General features: G+C 53.0%; 1 protein-coding gene across 4 annotated transcripts in view; it reads left to right on the plus strand.

The window, feature by feature from the left end:
- Window positions 1-3,810: 3,810 nt before the first annotated feature.
- Window positions 3,811-23,105, plus strand: part of MLLT1 (MLLT1 super elongation complex subunit) — a 66,928-nt gene continuing 47,633 nt past the window's right edge. For 2 of the 4 annotated variants that reach the window (XM_064572465.1, XM_064572482.1), the window contains exons 1-3: window positions 6,720-6,779; window positions 13,346-13,526; window positions 20,856-20,938. In XM_064572465.1, coding sequence (XP_064428535.1) covers window positions 6,735-6,779; window positions 13,346-13,526; window positions 20,856-20,938 — 309 coding nt within the window. In that variant the 5' untranslated portion in view covers window positions 6,720-6,734. Of the gene's footprint in view, window positions 3,971-6,719; window positions 6,780-13,345; window positions 13,527-20,280; window positions 20,457-20,855; window positions 20,939-23,105 lie in introns of those variants that run through there. The other 2 variants (XM_045863203.3, XM_064572477.1) reach the window with 2 other exon arrangements.

A 23,105-nucleotide genomic window follows, 5' to 3' on the forward strand; every position in this document is an offset into this window, starting at 1 on the left:
CTCTAAAAAAATAAGGACATTTTCCTACACAACCATAATCTCATGACCACAACTAACCAAATACATTTTCAAATATCAGCTGCTATTATCCATATTCATATTTCTCCAGTTGACACAGCTTGTTTGTTCAAAACCCAAGGTCCAGTGACAGACGCCCACATTGCAGTTCGTTGTGAGGCCACCTCCTGTACCTCCGGGCAGTCACCTTTTCTCTCATTCCCTTCTGTTGACGCAAGGAAGCCAGGCTGTTGAGATTCCACCTTCTAGATTGGTCTGACCACTTCACATGATGTCATCTCTCATGCTCCTCTGTATTCATGTGTTTCTGCTGTGAACTGGAAGTTAGGACATTAGGGGTGATCAGATGCAGGGTTAACTTTTGGGTAAGAACTTTCTTTTTGGTGCTGTGTACTTCTCATCACTCCTAGCAGGAGCCCATCATTCTGCTTGTCCCGCTGCTTTGCTGCTAAGAGTGGTCACCGTACCAAGGTGATGACAGCATGATGTTTCCGTGGCAAAGTTACTTTTTTCCTCTTCGCATTTAGCTGGCAATCTGAGAGAAGATTTGTGGCGAACACGAGACTATCCAGTCCCCTGTAACCTTTCAGGGAATGGTTTTAGCCTCCATAGATGACTCTTGTCCGCAATGGTTTTTCATTAGTGGTTTGAAAATAGTGATCTTGCTATCATCCTTCCAACATTATCAGCTGGTATTTTTCTGTGAAAAGGACTTTCCCTCATCAACTGGGCTCTTTCATGCTGTAAAGGCGTGGTAAGTCAGGAGTTGATGCAGTTGGCACTTTCTAAAGTGATGAATGAGCTATACTGTTGTTTTGATATTATTAAGGACTTGTGGATATTTATATGTTCACAGTGTCAAGAAATCCATTAATTTTTTAATGTGGTAAGAATATACATAACAAAATTTATGATCATAACCATTTTTAAGTGCACAGCTCAGTGGCATGAAGCACACTCACACCGTCGTGCAACCATGCCCACCCTCCATCTCCAGAACTTTCCATCTCTCCTAAACTGAGACTCTGTCCCCAGGAAACACTGACTCCCCACCCACTTCCCCAGCCCTGGCTCCCACCCTCTCCTCTCTGTCTCTGTGGATGGGACTCCTCTAGGGATCTTCTAGAGGAGTGGAATCACATAGGATGTGTCCTTTTGTATCTGGCTTATTCCACTGAGCATAATGTCTTCCATATTGTAGCAGGTATCCTTCATTTTTTTAAAAAATATGTTCTTTTTATTTTTATTATTATTTTTTTATTATTATGTTAATCCCCATACATTACATCATTAGTTTTAGATGAAGTGTTCCATGATTCATTGTTTGTGCATAACACCCAGTGCTCCATGCAGAACGTGCCCTCCTCAATACCCATCACCAGGCTAACCCATCCTCCCACCCCCCTCCCCTCTAGAACCCTCAGTTTGTTTTTCAGAGTCCATCGTCTCTCATGGTTCATCTACCCCTCCGAATGCCCCCTCTTCATTCTTCCCTCCTGCTACCTTCTTCTTTTTTTTTTCTTAACATATATTGCATTATTTGTTTCAGAGGTACAGTTCTGAGATTCAACAGTCTTGCACAATTCACAGTGCTTACCTGAGCACATACCCTCCCCAGTGTCTATCACCCAGTCACCCCATCCCTCCCACCCCACCCCGGTATCCTTCATTTTTAAGGCTAAATAATATTCCACTGCATGGATGGATCCCATTTTGTTTGTCCACTTAACTGTTGATTGACACTTGGGTTGTTTTCCCATTATTCTTTCCGATTCTTAAAGGGTTATGCTTGATTTAGTGGGAGCCCTGGGGATATAGTTTTGAAAACCCTCAACAGTTCAGAATCTAACTTAAGGAGAATTTCCCAGATGAGTAAGGGGGAGGTGGCTGAGTTCCTGAAGCTCTTCCTTGCAACAACTGTAGCCTGAAGGTTTTTCACTGCAAGCTTCCTTTAGAGACAAATGGCTAACCCCCCAATTTTTGTCCTTTACCTGGGGTGGTGGTTCTGAAATTTTGAGTAAGTTTCACTATCATCTGCAGAACTAGTTCAACCATCCCTCTGGGTGCAGGCCACGCACCCAGAGTTTCTGATTCTGTAAATCAAGGGAGACCAGAATTTGCATTTTGAATGAAGTTCCCAGGGGATGCCGAACCTGATGTTTCAAGGACCACTTAGAACTACTGATCCACTTATATCCAGTTATAGGATTAAAAAAAAAAAAAGTTGTACCCACATTAAAGTTGTTGCGTATTTTCTCAGCATGTCCTTCATTTCTTGCCCCCAGCACACCCAGCCCCAAAAGGTACAGTATTACTATGACAGCATTTGGCCTTCTTCAGAGTTTTACATGGAATTATGTTCATTCCAAAGTTACTGATTTCCTGGTGCTGTTCTTCAGAGCAAAGTAGTGCCCTGATTACCTAAAGAATACTTGGCTGACACTTAAATGTGAAGGGGAGGGCAAGAAAACCCCAAGCAAACCAAAAGCCCTGGTTTATTATAAGAAGAAATTTAAAATAAATGTACAGGGGTGCCTGGGTGGCTCAGTTGGTTAAGTGTCTGCCTTCAGCTCAGGTCATGATCCCAGGGTCCTGGGATGGAGCCCCGAGTCAAGCTCCCTGCTCAGCGAGGAACCTGCTTCTCCCTCTCCTCCCCACTTGTGCTCCCTGTTGCTCTCTGCCTCTCTCTCAAACAAATACATAAAATCTTTCAAAAATAAAATAACTGCACAAGGGTGCCCAAGTTGCAGGCGGAAGTCCTATTGTCCGAGAGACAAGTGGCTTGCAAGATCCTCAAAAAGATGGAGCGATATGTCTCTATCTCATCTAAACAAAGTTTACAAATTGAAATTATATGATTATGGGTAAATTAAGAAACGGTTTTAGAGGGATTAGCATGATAAATTTCATGGATAAAACGAGACTTTTTTTTTTTAAAGATTTTATTTATTTATTTGAGAGAGAGACTGAGAGAAAGCATGAGAGGGGGAGGGTCGGGAGGTCAGAGGGAGAAGCAGACTCCCTGCCGAGCAGGGAGCCCGATGCGGGACTCGATCCCGGGACTCCAGGATCATGACCTGAGCCGAAGGCAGTCGCTTAACCAACTGAGCCACCCAGGCGCCCTAAAACGAGACTTTCTTGATCATTTTAATGTAGAAGATTTCAAATGTGTCTCATTCAAGTTAATATGAACTAGCATTGCAAGGTACTGAGTGTTCCCATTTCACAGATGCGCAAACTGAGACTCAGGGGGGAGAGGTGAGTCGACCAGGCTTTCCCTGATGCAGATCCAGCATTGGAAAATTAATTTCCAGTTCCAGAGCCCAGAGCCCATTCCATGACACGGTAGCAGCACGTGGCCAGGAAACAAAAGTGTTCCTAGGGCTCCCTCCCCAGAGCTCGAACCGCCACCTCATCTGGACCAGGTTAGGCTCAGGCCCCGGGGAGCTCCGGCCACGAGGCAGCGCCCCCTGCGGGCCGCAGTGCGCAGGCGCGGCACGCCCGTCCCGCCCCCGCCCCCCTCCACGTGCGGCGCACACCTCGCGCTCTCCTCCGCGGGGCTCGCCTCGCGCCTCCCTCCCTCCCTCCCACCGCCTCTCCGGTTCGGGCTTCCCATTGGCTGGGGGCTTCGTCCCTCCGACCGCAGCCCGGCAGGCCCCCGCCAGGCAGGAAGTCCCGCCCCAGGAGCGGCCGTCCGTGCTGCAGATTAGCCCAGGCGGCCGTCAGTCGGGGCGGCAGGCCAGAGTCGGCGGCGGGGGCCCGCGGTCGGTGCGCGACCCGGGCTGGCGGTGGTTTCCGGTTCCGCGGGGCTGGCGGGCGGGCGGGCAGCCGGGAGCGGCGGCGGTGGCGGCGCCTGACAGACAATGAGGGCGGCGGGGCGGCGCTGAGCGGCGGCGGCGGCGAGCGACGCGGGGCCCGGGGGCGGGGCGGGGCGCCAGCCATGGACAATCAGGTGAGGAGCGGCCGCGCCGCCCCAGCGCAGCCCGCCGCCCGCCCGGTCCCCTCCCTCCCTCCCACGACCCGCCCGCCGGGCCCTCCTGGGTCCGGCCTCCCCGCCCACGCTCAGCTCCCGCCCGCCCCGCTTTGTGCTCGCCCGCCGCTCCCCCGGCCTTTATGTGGGGCGGGGGCGCCCCTCCCCCATCCGCGACCCCGGCCCGGCCAGAGCGCCCCGGACTTCTCTGGGGACCCCGGCCTGGCCCGGCGCAGAGCCCCCCGAGACGCCCCCCGGAACCGCAGCCCGGCCCAGACCCCCCGGGATGCCCCTTGCGATCCCAGTCCAGCCCAGAGCCTTCTGGGACACCCCTCGGGACCCTGGCCCAGGCCAGAGTCTCCACGGGCGGCTCAGACTCCCCTGGGACTCCCCCTGAGACTCCAGTCCAGCCCAGCACCCTCTGGGACGCTCCTCGGGCCCCTGACCCAGCCTAGAGCCCCCACAGGTGGCCTAGAAACCCCTGCGATGCCCTTTGGGACCCCAGTGCGGCCCAGAACCCCTTGGACCCCAGCCCACTCCAGAGTCCCCGCAGGCACCCCTGGCAACTCCAGCCCAGTCCAGAGAGCCCCACAGCTGCCCCTGGGACCCTTCAGATTTGTCAGGTCTGGGCTCTACCACCCTTCTTTGGATCTAGGGCCTGTCTCCTCTCTCCGGACCCTTGGCCCAGAGTCCCCTCAAACGAAGTGAGCCCGCAGCCTGCTGCTGCTTTTTGCTTAAACCAGTTGCTGGGGTTTGAGTCCCCCCTCTTGCCCCCGCCAGCCTCCCCACCCCCAGCCCCCCCAGAATCGCTGGGACCTTGGTGCAGCCTCCCGTTTCCTCGAACCTAGGCCTATCCTAAGCCTTCTTACCCCTCATTCTCTTCCAGGACCTAGCCTTCTCTCCCCCTTGATCTTGCCCCTGCCTTAGCCTAGGTGACCATGTACCCTTGAACTCTGGCTGGGGCCTGGGTTTTTCCCACAAGGACCCAGACCTGCGTTGAGCTCACCCCCTCATCCCCACTTTGGACTTGGGCTTGCTTCCTCAGGCACTTTGGACCTCCCCGCCCCTTGCTTCCTCAGCTCCCTCTGGTTTCAGGCCCTGGTCAGTCCCTCGGCCCCTGGTGCCTGAAGGGCTCCCTTTAACCTTCAGATCTTTCTCTCAGACCAGGCCCAGGGGCATTTTATGCTCTGACCTGGAGCCCCTAAGCCCTTCAGACACCAGATACCTCACTTTCCTCAGCTTGGGTCCTCTTTGCCCCTGTAGCCCTGATTTACACTTCCCCACATTTTCCCCCAGTCCCGATCTGTCTGCCTCTTTCACCCTCAGCTGGCTTCCCTTTGCAGACCTGCAGTTTCCCCAGCCCCCCTGTACCTCTCTCCTTGCATTCGGGGTCTCCCACTTCCTCCCAACATCCCCCAGCCTGACGTTTTGGCTTTCAGCCACTGTCCTCTCCCCCCAGCACACCCTGTATCCCTGCCTTCCCCAGCATCTTAGGGCCTTGCTCCAAACTCAGGGTGGTTCCCCAACCTCCATAAACTCTCCCTATGGCCCCTTTCCCTCCGTCTGGAAACCCGGAGTCTGTCAGCTTAAGTAAACCTGAGGCCTTTCAGGCCCTGGTCCCGCTTTCACCAGCTCTGCACGGTCTCCTCTTCAGTACCCATGCCCCTTCCTCTCTCAAGCCCAGGACTGTTGTGGTCCCCAACATGGGGTCATTTATTTCTTCATCCTTGCCCCCTGCCCCTGGCTTCCAGGGGCGCGAGGCCAGGAAGGGCGGTGGTGTGGGGCTATGGGGGTGGCAGCTGAAATCCACAGTTAGTGAGGGCAGGTTGGGGCGTCCCTGGCTGCTGGCGCCACTGAGGCGGCTCTGTCTGGTAAGGCGCTGTGTGGCTGTGAGGTCTCAGGGGCGCGTGGGCAGGAGACCTCCCCTTGCCCATCCCGGTCACCTGTGGTGGTACAGGATCATTGTGGCCTTTCTCTTGAGAGGTGGGGTAGAGTTTATAGCTGTTCTATGGTGGATTTCTGTAGCGTGGTGTGAGTTCACTCCTCTTGAAGGGACAGAGCTTGTTGCCTCCAGCCTGCACTGAGTTAAAAAACAAAAGAGAATATACCTTCAGTGTCCACGCTCAGTGAAGCGCCCCCCCCCTCTGTGGGAAAGTCTTGTTGGGTACCATGCAGGCATAGAATGTGGCTCCCTCCTGTCACCCCACCTGCTAGGCCCCCAGGGAGGTATCTTCAGCCCAAATGTGTCCATTCCCCTGTGATTTGCCAGGACCTGGCCATATGGGTTGCTGTCATTTATGTAAGTGGAATGGTGGGGATAGGTGGCATTCTTGGCCGTGACAGAGGGAGAGAACCGTCTTGCTTGAGTGGACTGGTGATCACACTTGGGCTGGGAGAGTGAGCTCTCCATTGCCCCGTGTGCGGCCGCTAGCACCTGTGACTGTTTACATTCACATGCACCAGAGTGAAAAAGGCCGTTTCTCAGTGGCATCAGCCCCAGTTTAAGTGCCCATTAACCACCACTACTGGGCTGCTGGCCACCTTAATGGGCAGCTCAGAGAGACAACAGTACCGTCGTGGCAGAAAGTTCCATGGGGCAGTGCTAGTCTAGATCCTTACAGAAGTATTTGCGAGTGAAACTGACCCCAGAGGAAAGTATGTGGCATTCTATAGTCTGATTCTCTATTCCTGGCTGCATCTCTGCCCGTGTGGGAGAGGCCAGGAGCTCTGTCCCTTTCTTACAGAGATGGCAGTTCCTGGGAAGACAGGAGAGAATGTGTCCTTTACCCAAGTGAGTGAGTTGGCTGTACGTGTTCAGGAATGACTTTGGTGCCTGGAAAACACTTTGAACTCACTAGAATCTCGGCTTTCCCTTTCTCCCTTGAGTTGCCCCAAACCTGTAAATGGCTCAGCCTGATGGGAAACAACAGGACTTTTCCCTAAGGGCCCCTTGCCCCTCTTGCTTTGGGAAGGTTTGATTCTCTTTACCTTTCTGCCTTAGTCTCTAGAACTTTCAGGCTCAGCTAAGAAGGGGGATTCTGCATTTTGCTCTGGGCTCCCAACTTAGCATTGAAATCCTTACCCCATGGCCAGGAAAAGTCTTTCTGGTTACCTTTGCCCTGACTTTAACCCATCTAACCCAACCCCCAGTCCAGACTCACAGGTCCGTTGTGGGTTTTATATTTTGGGGGGTCATGCCCAGGAGGCATGGGTGGTGTGGAAGGATGGCATGGGTGAAGATGGAGCAGATGGTGAGAACATGGAGGAAGGAGAATGGGGACAGTGTCTCTGGGCACAGGGGTGGCCTAGGGATCCAGGGGTGGTGTCAGCATCTGGATGGTCCTGTTCTCTGAAGGACCAGGGAGTCTTCCCTTCACAGAAGCCCTGGGCCTGGCACCTGAGGTAGGCGGCCGACCCATTGAATCACACAGTTGAAATGATACTTGCTGATTCCCCCAAGTCCAAGTGTGAGATCCCACTGCTGTTGACCATCCTCTGTTGTTCCAGAAGAGGAGGTTTGTTTCTGACAGCGATGGCCCAGTTTACAGATATGGAAATGGAGGCTCAGGAGGGTCCCGAGAGGAGTCAGGACCAGGTGGGATTCTTAGGGAACTGTGTCCTTTTCCCAAACCTTGGGGAGAAAGGCTCAGACTTGCACAGAGCACTAACTTCAGGGTGATGGGGTTCTCCCCCACCCAGCTCTGAGACCATCACTGGAGAGTTGACCTGCTGAGTGGTTTGTCCTAAAGTTACTATGTTGTATAGTACTTGAGGTAGGAACCAGAATCCTCTTCACCTTTATAACCATCATAGTTCCTTTCTTTCCTTTTTTTTTTTTTTTTAAAGACTTACTTATTTAGAGAGAGAGAGCATGAGAGTGAGTGAACTGGTGGGGAGGGGCAGAGGGAAAGAGAATCTCAAGCAGACTCCCCACTGAGCATGGAGCCTGATGCGGGGCTCGGTCCTGTGACCCTGAGATCGTGATCTAAGCCGAAATCAAGAGTCAGGCACTGAACAGACTGAGCCACCCAGGCTCCCTGTATCCATCATAGTTTCTAACTCAAAGTTTTGCACTTAGCTTTGTTGGTTGAATAAAAGTAACTAGGAATCAGTCACTTTGTAACCAGGCCCACCTGGCATGCAGACCGATGCCTTGATTAGGGTTGTGCTCCTTCAGAAATCTCCCAGTGCTGCTTCCTGGAGAACTTTGGTGATAGCCGGCACACCATCTCCATGTCTGTGGGCATGAATGTCAATACACGTATGTAGTATAAACCCTGTCCAAGCCCTCCTGGCCAGCTGGTAAGGGTCAGTCTTCCCAGGAACCTGCAAACTAAGGATTGGGGGTGTCATCGCATCTCCTCATGGTCTGCACACTTACCCTTAGTTTCCAGGGAGACATTCGCCGAGCCTCTTCTTGTCCCTTTGTCATTAACCTTATGCCCTGGGCCAAAGGGACGAGGCCAGACGGAGAGCACAGGTGCTGGCCACCCCCCCCCCCCCCCAGTGTGTCACTGGTTAGAAGACCAAGGCCTCGTGCAGGGGTTGTGAGAGGTCCCTTGGCTCTGTCCCCACCTCTGGGTGGGCAGTCTTTTGCTTGAGAGGATTGTCACTGAGGGATATCCATCATGTTCCCATCTTTCTCATGTTCTGATCCAGTGACTGCTCTTGAGAGCCTCCAGCTGGGTCTGGCGGGGAGAAAGTTCTGCAAAGAGTGTTTTATTTGGTATTGTGTTGATATCGCTCTGTGGGACCAGCACCTTCTCCCACTTCTGTACGTGTGGACCATGTTGCCAGCAGCCGTGCCAGACCCAGTTGGACTTGGCACGGTCAATCTAGGCCGATGAGGGGAAAAGGCTCTTCGATGTTGTCTCCTCCTGGGAGGGGAGGGAATTGTTGTATCTGAGGGAATTGGATACGGTAGCCAAACTCCAGGCATAATTATACCACTTGGTAAAGTATGAATTCCTAGGGGAAAGGGCATCTGTTGAAGAGAATTCCCACGAGGAAATCAGGGGAACTCTTACAGATAAACTCGTTGTTAAAGACCTGCCTTTGGGGGCCCAGGCCGACAGATAAACTCGTTGTTAAAGACCTGCCTTTGGGGGCCCAGGCCGAGGGCAGGGTTCATGGGACACGGGAAGAATCCGATGAGGAAAGGCCTTAGAGGCAGCGGAGCTGTTGGAAGGAGGCTGGCTCATTATGAGTCCACATTTGGGGGGATCTCTACTGTTCAGTGAAGAAGTGCCCTCCAGGGTCTATTTGCCTGGCTTGCAGGACTTAGGATTACCACCCTTGGGTTCCAGTTGATCTGGAGAGAGCAGTGCATGGCTAAAGGCCCTCAGCCCAAGCCTAACTGTCTCCGATTACCCTCAGAGCCCTGGAGCTGCTCCATCTCCATTTGAGGGTCTTCCAGATGATATCCCAGAAGTAAAATAGTGAACTCTTCCCGGGGCAGGTGTGGAATGTTCCCTCTTTGTTCCCAGGTTTTGTGGGGGGAGTGGGTGGCAAAGTGGTTCCCAGGGTTCTGGGATATCACTGAGGCACTGAGGCTGGGTCCCTGGGGCTACTTCCAGCCACCCACTTGGAGGTTGAGCAGAGTGCCTCCAAGCAGCAGGCAGGACAAGTGAGATGCATTCCTTCCGAGACAGTTGAGAGCTTAACTAACTGGCAGTTAACCTCTTTATAAAGCCAGGCACCCTTCCTGGAGAAAGAGCTAACTGATTCACTTCAGTTCTTTGGTTCTGCTGCATGGGGAAGGAGTCCAGGTGGATTAAGGCAGGAGGGGGGCAGAACCCTTGAAGGTGGAATTGGCTTAGTTGTGCTAATAAATTATCATGACTTGACAAGTCAGAGTAGCTGCGGAGGGCTCAGTTTTTTGCCTGTCTCCAGCTCAAGTAGCTTGACTGTCTTACTGAATTAGTGATTTCTTTTCTAAGACAGTGGGCTCAGAATCCGTGTGACTCTTTATTTCTTGAAAGATTCCAGCATTTGGTGGGGGGGCATTCCTCTTGGTAGGGCACCAGCATACGCTGTCTAAGGCCCCTCAAGGCGGTGGCGGGGGGGTGTCCAGGCTGAGTTGGCGCCAGCCCCGGGGGCATAGATGCTGCCCGGGCAGAGCTTTGGGCATGGTCTGCCAGCTGCAGAGATCACCCAGCGCTGCTTCACAACCTTCCTGTTTACTTTGGCCTCTGGGACAGTTTCTTGGCGCTTCGTTCTCTCCTTCTCCGATGGAACTGTGGTCTTCCATTCTTTCACAATCACTGCCCTGCCCCTGGTGTGCCCTGGGTAGGAGCCCCAGCTAATCAGAACTGCTGAGAAGGCAGCCGGCTTGGTGAATAGCCCACTCTGAGGAGACCTCTCAGGACGTGTGAGTTAACGCCCAAGAACCAAAAGTCAGAGTCGTCTGCCGGCGTATGGTTATGATCATATGTAGTTAGTTCACCTGTAACCCTCCCAGCGGTCCAGGGAACATCTCCCGATTTCTCAGTGTGAAGGCAGAGTTTCTGTCCTGTGTGTAAGGGCATCTGGGGGTTCCGGTCCACTCTGGGTAATGTAAGTACTGGTCGGGCTCATTTATGTTGAACGTGGACCATGTGCCGTGCTCTGCACATGGATGCTTGGGTTGATTTGAGCATTACATGTTTATCCAGACGTTTGCTCCCTCGTCTCTAGCTTTTTGTGTGGTGTTTCCCCCCTGAGTATCCCATTGCCTGTCCCCCTCCCCATACCCCGCCACCACATGGCATCGACAGCATCCCAGTGTCCTGGGTCTTGGGCTTGAGCTTCCTTGTCTCTCTTCTGTCCGGTCTTTTTCTTTTTCTTAAGGGGGGAGCTTGAACTCACGGCTCTGAGATCAAGAGCTGCATGCTCTACGGACTGAGCCACTCAGGCGCCCCTCCATCCACTCTTAAGTCCTGCCAGTTCTCCCATTTCAGACTCGGCTAAATCTCCTTTCCCAGCCCCTCCCTTTGGTTGCCTCCTAGCGGGCTTGTTGTTTGTCTGTCTGTCCTTTTCTGCCTTCAGCCTAAACTGTACACAATTGCCGGGGAATTTTTACTCAGATACTGTTTCCTTGCATCCATCATCTGCTTACAATTGGCTGTCAGTTCTGCTGTGGGGAATCTAAATGCTCCATTCCAACCCCCACCCGGCCTTCCAGTGGCCCCGGACCCAGCAAGCCCCTGCTCTTTTCCCCGTGGAGCCCAACAGTGACTGCGATCCCGTGCTGGGGGACCTCCTACTCTGTGGTTTACAGTTGGCTCGCTAAGTGCACAGAGCCTCCCAGCAGCTCTTCCATACACTGGGACTCCCCTGTCCTTATCAGTGTCCTTATTGGCCCTTCCCTCTTGGAAATCACCACTTAGAATTTGCTGATCTAGGAAGCCTCTCTAGTTTAAATTATCTTGTATTATTGATGCCTCGTATATGGTGGTTCCAAGACGGAAGTAAAGGATGAGCTAGATGTGGTCCCTGAGGAGGCAGCAGTGAGCAGCCAAGGGGGTGGGGGGGGTGAAGTGGGTGCTGTACCCAGACCACCGCAGAGCCTCTAAGGCATGCCACCAGCTTGGGGATGGCTCGTGTCTTTGTGTGTGCACACCCATGCGCATACCTCAACACGTAAAACCTACACGTGGTTGGCAAGACACACTCTGACTTCAAAAAGCTTAAAAAGTGAAAAACGAGCATCTTGGACTTGAGGAAACACCCAGGTGGGAGGCGGGAGGCAGGAGGTGTGCTGAGGCGTTTGGACTTTATTCTGAGGGAGTGGCGAGCCCTGGAAAGCTGCACCGGCAGAGCGATCATTTGTGTCTGTCCTGCTTTCCTGGCAGTGACCGAGAGAGCGAGGAGGGAGGGAGGACGCTGGTGCGGCAGTCAGCTCCTGGGGGAGCGGGGGCTGGGAATCATAGAAGAGGCAGGAGGACACGCAAGGTCAGCTGGGGAGAAAGGGGTTCCAAAGTACAGGGCAGGAGGTCTCTGGTGGGCGGCGGGGAGGGTGGTTCCCTGGAGGGGGCACGGGGGCGGAGGGGGGGCTTTGCTGGGTAAGTGTGGGTTGCACGCCACCCAGTAACGTGCTCTTGGCTGTCTCAGCACTTAGAAACAAGTGTCCGCTTGGCCTCTGCTTTCTTTGTGGCATTCTTGCATTTGATACTAGGTGTCAGGCCGTATCTATGAGAAGCCCGGGGAGGATCTTACAGACTAGAGTGGATGTTTACAGTGGGTTCCCTGTCGGTGGTTTTGGCCCACCTAGGCGTAAACGTTTTGTGGCTTTGTGTTCAGTGGAGTGGAACTGGCATGAGCTCCCTCACATTTCAAGCACAGAGTCACGTACGTGCGTAAGGAAGGGAGCCTGGCTGCCGGGGCTGCAGGTCCACCTGGGACCCGTCCCCCAGGTGGCTTCATCCTGGCCCCTCCATTTGCACTGTGAACCACTATTCTGCCCTTAAAACTGGAAGCCAGTGGTTGTGTGGACTCAGGTGACCCCAAGGGTCTCTGTTCTCCAGAGGCATCCCACGGGACAGAGGAGAGGGAACACGCTTTCATCAAGGAGCTTGGGTGACTTGACCAGGGAGGCAAGATGGCAGAGGGGCCCCGGGGGCAGGCCCTCGGGGGACACACCTGTGCTTGAATCCGGGCCCTGCTCCCTACCAGCTGACGGTGTGCTGCTTAGCAGCTCAGTCCTGGGCTCTTGGTTTCCTCATCTGTGAAATGAAGGAACTGCACTGTAGGTCACACTGGGAGATGTATTCCGAGAGCTCTTGGTGAGGATTCCAGCTCAGGACAAGGAGCCACCCCCAAGAGTCAGACATCCGAGCAGGGCCAATAACAGATTGTGAGCCGATGAGTTCCAGCAGTGACAGATGCTAAGAACATAGGATGTGACACAGAGTGACCGGGGTGGTGGTGGGTGCCTTCAGATTGCGTGGCCAGGGGGTCTTCCCAGGGGAGGTGACATTCAAGCCGAGACTTCAGTGATAGGAAGGAGCCAGCCTTGGGAAGGCCTAGGGAAAGAGCACCTGAGACGGGGAACCGCAGGTGCAGAGGCCCCGAGATAGGAATGAGCAGGGCTTGTTGGAGGAACAGCAGGGAGGTTGGCTGAGATGGTGGATGAGGATGAGGACGGGAGGAAACAGCAGGGCCTCCAGTGGGCCTGCCAAGCAGCTCGCATGGTGCCTCGTCCACCGTAAGGCTCTTTGTGCCCTCGTTGTGAGTTGAGAACCCCGGGGCAGTGCTCAAGAGTCTTGTCTTTTCCCGTGGCCAGCGTTCACCATGCTCTGTAGATGATAGGGTGGGAAGGCTTGTGGTCCCCTGCTCTGGGCTTTTCACTGACCCGTGCCGGCGTCTTTCTCCCTCCAGTGCACTGTCCAGGTCAAGTTAGAGCTGGGACACCGCGCCCAACTGCGCAAGAAGCCCACCACAGAGGGGTTCACCCACGATTGGATGGTGTTTGTCCGTGGCCCTGAGCAATGTGAAATCCAGCACTTCGTGGAGAAAGTGGTCTTCCGGCTGCACGACAGCTTCCCCAAGCCCAAGCGTGGTGAGTGCCTCCAGCCTGGTGGGGCAGCCCTGCAGGGACCGAGTGTTGTGACATAACCCATGTGTCATCACTCCTTGAAAGGCTTGTTTCCTCCCTCTCCTGGGGAGCAACGGGGCCCACACTCTGAGCTTCTGGCTTGCACCCCTCTCCATGCTGGAGGGAAGGTACCCAGACAGGATGCGGCCCTTTCTGACTTTAAAATAAGATGGTCCTCCTCCCTCCTCTCTGCTTCTCCTTCAGCTCATGAGATCATTGTAGGGAAAACCCCAAGGACGTGGTGACTGTGTCTTGTATCATTGTTTAGACCTGGGCTCTGAGAAGCATGCAGAGAATGTAACCAGTGGCCAGTGGGTGGGAAGGGCGACTTAGTCCCACCTGGTGAGTAATCAGGAAATTGCTTATTGGGCCTACATTTGATGAGAGATGCCATTTTAAGAATTTGTGATATTTGGGGCAAAAAGCATAAAGGGTTCTCAATTCACTGCTGTCTCGTTTTGTGTGTCTTCCTTCCCTGCTCCACCCCTCAGACTGCTGTTTGTGGAGCAGAAGGAAACGCCTCATTCATGTATTCTGCACAGATCTCGATTACCTGTGGCCCAGTAGTCTGAGGGGGCCGAGAGATGGGAACTTACCCAGCTTATGGGGGGGCGGTCGGAGAACACTGCCTAGGGAATTTGGGTTGAAGTTGGTGACCGTCTCCTTAGCTCTGTGGGCCCGGTGCCATGTCTGCTCTTCTCATCATTGAGTCTCCCCGGGTGAAGTGTGGCACGTCAGTCACAGAGGTCCAGTAAATAATTTCTTGAACGGATGTGTTGATAAAGGAGAGAAGGACTTTTTTGCTGGAAAAGTACTGCAGGGTGGGGAGAGCCGCTGCTGAGCCCTCTGCCCCAAGTGCAGGGGCCCATGGGGGCTGAGCGTGAGCAAGCGTGGATGGCCTCAGGCTGAAGCAGGAGCACGGCGTGGGATCCCCTGGGGGCCTGGGCCTGTGCCAGCAAGTGGCTTGTGCTCTAGTGGGGAAATGACTTCTGTTACACATGCAGAAAGTTGTGGTTCACAAGGGAAGGCAACTGGAGATTCCTAGCGGTGTGGTAGCCATTTGTTTTTCTTCTGGTTTCTTCCATCGGCTTTCAGCTATTCCTTTCTCTCATTTCTCCTTGCCTGGTCTCCTTTTCCTTCTTTTCTTCTTGAGCATCCTGGAGGAAAGCAGCTCGGTTACTACAACAGCACATGTCTATCAAGCACCTTCAGGAATAAATCCATGGTGCTTACCGGGCACTTCCTGCTAAGCTCTCTACCCGTTCGGGGTCCCCATGCAGTCTCCCCACAGCGCCCTAACCGTTGGGAGGCAGGCTCAAGAGGGCTCGCTGCACGGCCTGTGCTTTAAAGCTGGGTCTGCACACCGGCCTGGGGCAGCGCCCACTTGTTATCAGCACCCGCACGCCCCTTCCCTCGGATGTTCCTGCTTGCTGTCGGTGCTGTCCTCCTGGGCTGGGCCCTCCGAGCTCCTTAGGCAGCTTCCTCTCCAGTTCTTCACCGTTGCCCTCCCCCGTCTTCTCCCCTTCTCTCTGGGGTGCCCCGGTGGGATGTTTCCATCCACCTGTAAGCTGTTTATTTCACCTTTGTGTCCCCCTGGGCACCAGAAGTGACACGAAGGGCAGTCTGCGTTTATCATGCACTTGCTCTGTGCCATGCTCGTGACAACCCTGCCACGTGGGGCCTCCCAGAATCCCCCAAGGCAGATGTGGTCACTGAGGTTCAGAGAGGCCCAGTAGCCCGCGGTGGTCGCAGGGAGGCAGCACCTGCTGAGTTCCAGGTACTTGGGAAATGGGGTTGGGATGGGGCACACTCTCTGAACGCATCAGTTGGGGGCAGAGGTGTGAGCAGTAGCTGAAGCGTGCTGCTTGTGAAGTCTGTCAGCGAGCACAGATGCCCGAGCTCGGGGAGCAGTAGCACCAAATGTATCACATCGTGAACATGGCGGTGTCGACCACGCTCATCTGGCCAGTTGTCAGCGAGACATGGATCAGGTTAAAGAGAGTGTGAATTTCACACAGGGCTCTCTGAAATTACACATGATCTACTTAAAAGGCATTTTTTCAATCAAGTACGTGCTCCTACAAACCCAACAGAAGTGTGCAGGACGGGAAGTTTTCCTTTCTGTCTCACACTGGCCATGCTGCCCCGGGGCACTCGAGCCCTTTCTGGATTTCTCCTTCCCGAACATCTTAAAAAGATTTCATTTATTTATTTGACAGAGAGAGACACAGCAAAAGAGGGAACACAAGCAGGGGGAGTGGGAGAGGGAGAAGCAGGCTCACCGCCGAGCAGGGAGCCCGATGCGGGGCTCGATCCCAGGACCCTGGGATCATGACCTGAGCCGAAGGCAGACGCCCAACGACTGAGCCACCCAGGCGCCCCATTCCCGAACATCTTAAAAGTAGTAGAAGCAAATTTGTTACCTCCTGATTTTCCAAATTAAAACAATGTTTTTAACTTACCCGTTCTATGCTAAATTCCAGCCCTTCCTCCAGCATCTCTAACAAGTTTTGTAAGTAAGTGATTCGTTTTCAGTGGTTGTCTTTGTGACTTTGAATGAGGAGACAAACCAGCTCACCTTTTGGATCCTCCACAGTGGCTCCCGTCATCCTTGGAGGAAGACCTCTGGCTGCTGGGTCTAACTCATGGTTTCTTTGCTCAGCCACCCACATGCCACATGCTTCGTAGCCTTTTGCTGGTTTTTTTTGGTTTGTTTTTGTTTTTTTTTCCCTTTTTAGCCCCGTCTTAACAAATTACACATGTTATTATCTTGTCCATCTTCCCTCCTCCCCCGAGAGATGTATGTCTTGCTAATATGCAGTTTGCTGCTGTGACCTCAGTGCTGAAAGAATACAGTAGGTGCTTACTAAATATTTATTGAATGAACAAATGGATTCCCCAGCCCTGTCAACTTTTGTCCGTGCTTTCTGACTTTCCACCTGGGAAGAGAAGGACCTGAGCACCCCTGTCTTTCCTTGAGCCTTACACCCCTCCTTTTGGGGGCTACACTTCTGCTCCCACATTAGGGATTAATTCTAGAAGTTGGAAACCAGCTGTTCTGTTGATTCTGTTCCCTGTTGGGCTGGTCATGTTGCCAGGATTTCATTCATCCTCTGAGCTCCGGGCCACCCAAAAGGAGAACGCTCAAGGTCATGTCAAGGTCAGGTGGGTCCTTTCTGTCATTCTTGATTAAAATTTTGCCGTTTACTTTGCCTCATGTTTGGGCTGTAACTTTGAATAATTTGCTTCTCTCCTTTTTCTCCCTTGTGTTGTTCTTTGATACCCATAAAACTTCACTTTTTTCACATCCTCTCAATCATTTCATTTGATGGAGTTTTATTCCCCTCCTGGATATTTCATTCTGGTTCTTTTTATCTTTCTTCTCTAATTAGGACTGGCAGCTGTCAAGGCCACCTTTTTAGCCGCTACCCTGGGACTTTATTGTTCTCCTGAGGGGATTTATTTATTACCCTGTGTTTTGGCTTGTTGTTTTACTGGAGTAATTTCTAAAGTAATGTCCCAAGAGACTAATTGCTTAAGCGATTTCGAAGAGAGGCATGTGGGAAATAAACTCTGACTCCTAGTGCATTGGAGAATGCCATTAATCTGTTCTCACACTTGACTGATAGTTTGGTTGGGTATAATATTTTAGTTTGAGACTTGTGATCACTGAGAACTTTTAAAATACTGCTTCATCCTCTTCTGAGGAGTCCGATGCTATTGGGTTCTGATGTTATTGCAGATGACCTGTTTTGTTTGTTTGCTTGCTTTTCTCTAGAAGCATTTAGGATATTTTTTATAGCATTGTTTCTGGGGTCTTTTTTGTTGTTCTTAATGTTGGACATTTGGTGTCCTTCATTTTTAACTCTGAAAAGTTTTCTTCTACTTCTTTGACAATTTCTTTTTATTTTCTCATTTTTCTTTCTGGGGTGCTTCTTACTTAACTCCTGTATGTTTAAATCTTTTCCTATGTAAAACAGAAATAACGGTATCTGTCTCACAAGGTTGTCTTAAGGATTAAATGTGTTAATATGTATAAAGTGCTAGGCACACAGTAGGTGCTTTATAAATGTTAGGTACTGTTACTCTTTGTTTAATCTGAACTGTTTCTTTACATCTCACTCTTTAAAAATGCGTCTTTTTGTTCTGCATCCTGGGAGGTTTCCTCCACTTTACTTTCTAGTCTTTTCATTGAGTTATAAAATTGTAAGTACTCTATTTTTAACTTCTAAGAGCCCTTTCCTACTTTCTAATTATCCTTTTTAAAGTATTTTGTTTTTGTTTGTTGGGCATGTGTTGCATCTGAGGACATTGGCTCTAATTTGTTGTTTTCCTCAAGTTCTCATGTGGTCTCCAAATTATTCCTGTTTTTTTTTTGTTTTTTAAGATTTTATTTGAGAGAGAGAGAGAGCAGAGCAGGGGGCAGGGGAAGAGGGAGAATCAGGCTCCCCGCTGGGCAGGGAGCCCCACGTGGGGCTTGATCCCAGGACCCCAGGATCATGACCTGAGCTAAAGGCAAGACGCTTAACCATCTGAGCCACCCAGGCGCCCCTGAATTTTTCCTGTTTCTTTTTTTTTTTTTTTAAGATTTTATTTATTTATTTGACAGACACAGCAAGAGAGGGAACACAAGCAGGGGGAGTGGGAGAGAGAGAAGCAGGCTTCCTGCAAAGCGGGGAGCCCGATGCGGAGCTCAATCCCAGGACCCTGGGATCATGACCTGAGCTGAAGGCAGATGCTTAACGACTGAGCCACCCCGGCACCCCTGAATTATTCCTGTTTCTTTGGGCTCTTTCCTACAGGTGGGAACTCTTACTGGGAGCTCTTTGTAAGGCAGGGTGGGTTTTGTTGACCAGTAGGCTTCTGGTTAGGGAGTGGAGCCCCCAATTTCAAGATGAGGTCATCAGAAGAAAGGGATCTGTGATGGGAGAGGGTCAGTGTAGTTGGATCTAGGACCTGAGGCCAGGCTGGCAAGAGATGGGGCCGGCCATGACAAAGCACCTTGCAACACCCTTGAGGGACTTGAAGTTGGTCCTGAGGGCAGTGGGGAGCCATCAGGGGACACGGCCCGGTTCACAGTTCAGAATGATCATTACAGCTGCCCGTGCTGAAGATGCCCAGGAGTGAGCCTGAGACAGAATAGCCAGTGAGGTGCTGGCCAGTAACATGCGAGAGGCAGGGTGCCTGGGCTGGAGCAGAGGCACGGGGCGCCGGGGCAGTAGGTGCATTCCAGAGTGTTTTGGAGGTAGACGTGATAGCACTCGGTGACAGGTGAGCTTGGGAGACGGAGGAGTCGGGGTGACCTCGGGTCCTTGGGTGGGTGGTGGGCAGCCTGGCTCCTGAGCTGTGGGGTGCTGGGGAGGTGCAGGTTTAAGAGGGGCATAAGGAGGTGGCTTGGGGTTGGCTATGTCTGAGCTTCCCATCCGGCCCCCGTGGGAGTATGTCTGAGGAGCAGAAGGAGACTGGCTGGAACAGAAATATGCTGCTGACCTCATCTGGGTTACGTGGGTTTACTACCTGTTGACCCAGCCTGTTGTCCTGGAGGCAGGGCTGCTCCCTCCTTCTAGGTGGGCTGAGCATCAGACTGAGGGTGGTGACACAGAGGAAGCGGTGCCAGACCAGAGGCGTCCTCATGGCCTCTGTCATCACTCCAGCACCCGACACTGCCAGACGTGGACAGTGGCAGAGCGAATGAATGGATGCTGTCACCGCTGCATTTGGCAGCAGAAATGATTTATGCGGAGACCCTTATGTCAGGTGACAGTGTTCGGGGTGCTCAACAGAGGCAGCCGGGGCCACTGCTGGCCTCCCAAGAGGCTGTGCTGTGTGCTGTGGCATGTCCTGGGGCTGTTTTGGGAGCCCCCTCCCTGCCGACGCCTGGTGGGGAAGTCAGTCCAGTTGAGTAAGCCTCATATACCGGCGGTGTGCAAGGTCCTGCCCCCCGGAGGTGTCTCCTGTGGCAGGGCACGGGGCTGGCTCCTAGAGCGCCCAGCGAGCACACAGCTGGGGAGATGATAGCCAGCTTCCGGCTGGACTTTGAAGGGAGAAGGGTCTTCAGCATGGGAGGGTGGGATGGGGTGGAGGGAGGGAGCCGTGGGTGAGGTTCCTGGAGCCAAGGCCGGCTCATCCGCCTGTGGCTCATCCCCGCTCTGGTCTGTGAGGCCAGCAGGGGCTCCTGAAGCCTGAGCCACAAGCCCGTCCCCTGCTCCCCTGGGGTTTGCAGGCTGGGGTCCCATGCAAGGCTTTCCAGCTAGCCCTGCCTTTGAGGGTCCCTAGTTATTGTTGGCCAATTTTTTGGGGGATAGATGAGATTCATGAGGTATTTGACATATGATATTGGATGAGATATTTGAGAACTGAAAAGATTTTTTTTTCAAGAAAAACCTTATACCATTTTAATTTTTAAAGATTCCTTCTCATTATGTTCCATGCACTGTTTTCCAGCAGTTTCTGGCCCACTTAAGAATTATCTGACTGGTGCAGACATGTGCATAGTGGTTTTTCACGATTGGCAGGATGTTTTCCTGTCTCCCACTAGTGATTGCCTCTGGAGAGGGAGGGGTGAAGGACCAGGGTAGCTGACCTGTACTGTTCTGATTTTTCTGAAAAGCGGGAGAACGGTATTTTCATGACAGCATGCCTATCAAAACATTGAGGTTCATTCTGGAGGGTGTGGTTGCTGGAGGTCATTTTACTTGTACTTTGCTGTTCTTTTTAGTTTCAGCTTCCCCCCCCCATCTCTGGGGTTCACAAGTCATTTGGGAATGCCTTTGTGAGGTGCTAAAATGGAACCCAGGGGAGTCCCAGCGCAGACCTACCGTCACCATCTCCCATCTCCCTGCTCCCCGTGTCGGTGTCCCTGGCACCCAGCTGGGCCTCTGTTAGCGTGTTTGAGTGAGTAGCGGCAGGTGGTGGATATGGCCCTCCCTGCTGGGGCCGCTGGGGCCACACCGCGCCTGGCACCTCACTGCCCTGATTCGGTTGAACTCACGCGGCCTGTGGCTGGCAGTGGCTCCTCTGTCCTAGCTCGTCTCATGTCCCTTCCTGTGCCTCTCTGCCGCCCTCCTTCCGTGGCGGGGTCACCTTTCTCCTGCTCTGCTCCTTCTGCGCCCTGTGATGCTTCAAAGTCCAGGGATTCGACACTCCCAGGGGGAGCTGGCCTCCTGAAAGGCTGCAGTCCCGTGAGGCCGGCTGAGCCCCCGAAAAGTGCAGAGGGCCCACGAGCGTACCGCTGCGGCGGCTGGGCCTTCGAGCGTGCAGGAAGCTGATGATGCATTTTCCCTTTCTTTTTAGTGTGCAAGGAGCCCCCTTACAAAGTGGAGGAGTCGGGTTACGCTGGCTTCATCATGCCCATCGAGGTGTACTTCAAAAACAAGGTAGGATCCTGGAATAGCAGCGAGAAGGACTCACCGTTCACAAAAGAGGAGGTGGAGCTGGGGCTGCCTGCGGGGTGGAGTGTTGGAGTCCCTCGGAGCGGACATCCGAGTTACAGCGCGCCGGCGCACGAAGGCAGGGGCTGGGGAACCGGCCTGCTGGGACGGTGGGTGGGAGTGCACGTGGACGTGGCCTTCTCGGGGAGCAGCCAGGCCACATCCCCGTTCAGTTGCCCTGCAGGTGTGTGTGGGCCCTGAGTCAGGAGTGACGTGCCACGACAGGGCCAGATTCCATGGATGGTCTTAGGGTGTTAGTCGCCGGCCGTGAGCAGTGGCCAAGATGCAGAAGTTACGTAAACGTCTGATGGTAGGCGAGTGGTTCGATGTGTTTGTGGTCCATCTATACAGAACCTTCGATGACCTGGGGGGGTGGTTAATTGTTGAGTGAAAACGAGTTTATGTATATTATTCACAGATAAAAGGGGTTATGTTCATCAACATGTTAAAAGGGTAATTTGGGCGGTAGGGTTATAAGGGCTTTTGTTTTATTTTCTTCCATGTGTGTTTTTTAAACACAATGAATATGTATATTTACATATATTGTTTTATTCCGTCCGGGCTGCTGTAACTAAATACCACAGACTGGGTGGCTTATAAACAACAGAGATTTATTGGCTGGAAGTCCATGATCAGGGTGGCCACTGGGTCAGGGAGGGCCCTCTCCCGGGTCACAGACTTCTTGCTGTGTCCCCACGTGGAGGAAGAGGCAGTGATGTGTGGGGTCTCTTATAAGAACAAGCATCCCATTCGTGAGGGCTCCACCCCCAGGACTTAATCACCTTCTGAGATCCCACCTCCTCCTTCCGTCACCTCCGGGGGCTAGGACTCCACATAGGAATTTGGGGGGGACACATTCAGACCATAGCACTTCTTTTTTTTTTTTTTAAAGCTCAGTGATTAAGATAAAAAAAGAGCCTTCCTGGCTGTGAATTGTGCAAGACTGTTGAATCTCAGATCTGTACCTCTGAAACAAATAATGCAATATATGTTAAGAAAAAAAAAAGATAGCAGGAGGGGAAGAATGAAGCGGGGGCATTCGGAGGGGTAGACGAACCATGAGAGATGATGGGACTCTGAAAAACAAACTGAGGGTTCTAGAGGGGAGGGGGGTGGGAGGATGGGTTAGCCTGGTGATGGGTATTGAGGAGGGCACGTTCTGCATGGAGCACTGGGTGTTATGCACAAACAATGAATCATGGAACACTACATCTAAAACTAATGATGTAATATATGGGGATTAGCATAAGAATAAAAAATAAAAGTAAACTTAAAAAAAAAAGGCTTCCTGGCAGCCTGCCTTTGCTTCTCACAGGCGCCACCAAGAGGCCATGGTGAGGTTTCCTGGCTCAGAGGTGTGCTTTTCCACACGCACGGCTAGCCTGGCTGCAAGCAGCTCTGCCTTCCTTCCGGAAGGAGATCTCCCTGGGAGGCCAGCAGATGCCACTGCTTGCCTAATGAGTCTGTTGTTTAGCCCCGGCTGTTCCACACACCACCAGGCATCAAGGGCATCGGGGAACAGTGCTCAGGTGTGCTGACCCACTGGGAGCCGAGTGCCACTTCGGCGGGTATGACTCAGTGGGAGTTGGCTGTGGGCCTTCTTGGGCCCAGGTCACAGAAGCGTGGGTCATCCCGAGGCTTTTGGGGGATCAGGACTTGAGAGGCCTGGGGAGTGGTCACCCTTGCGCGGGCAAAGGCTCCATGTCTCTTTGGCAAAGGCTGAGGGGGGAGATGCAGGGGAGACACTGCCCTGCTGGGGCTGGGCCCTGCAGCGGGCGGCAGGGCAGTCTTCAGAGTCCCACCTAGGGAGGCCTCGCTGCTCCAGGAGTGTGGAGGAGGGGGCAGAGACTGTGGAGGGGGGACGGATTCGGGGGTGAGTCTCAGGGCAGGTGTCGCTGGCCTCCCAGCTCCCTGGGGGCAGCCTGTGGTGGGGGAGGATGATAGCAGCCTGCTGATGGCTGGGGAGACCGAGTCCGTCTGCAGAAAGCTCTCGGTATTCATGTGCACCGGTGTTCTGAGGGGCAGGGGCTGTGGGAGTCCTGGGGCCACTTAAAGCTCATCTCTGGGTTAACTAGATTCATTCCTTTGAGGTTCAGAAGCAGTCTGGGGCCTC

Source organism: Mirounga angustirostris, unplaced genomic scaffold (genome assembly GCF_029215605.1).
Source record: "Mirounga angustirostris isolate CCGP_5_RB_7025 unplaced genomic scaffold, mMirAng1.0.hap1 SCAF_1, whole genome shotgun sequence".
NCBI lineage: Eukaryota > Metazoa > Chordata > Mammalia > Carnivora > Phocidae > Mirounga > Mirounga angustirostris.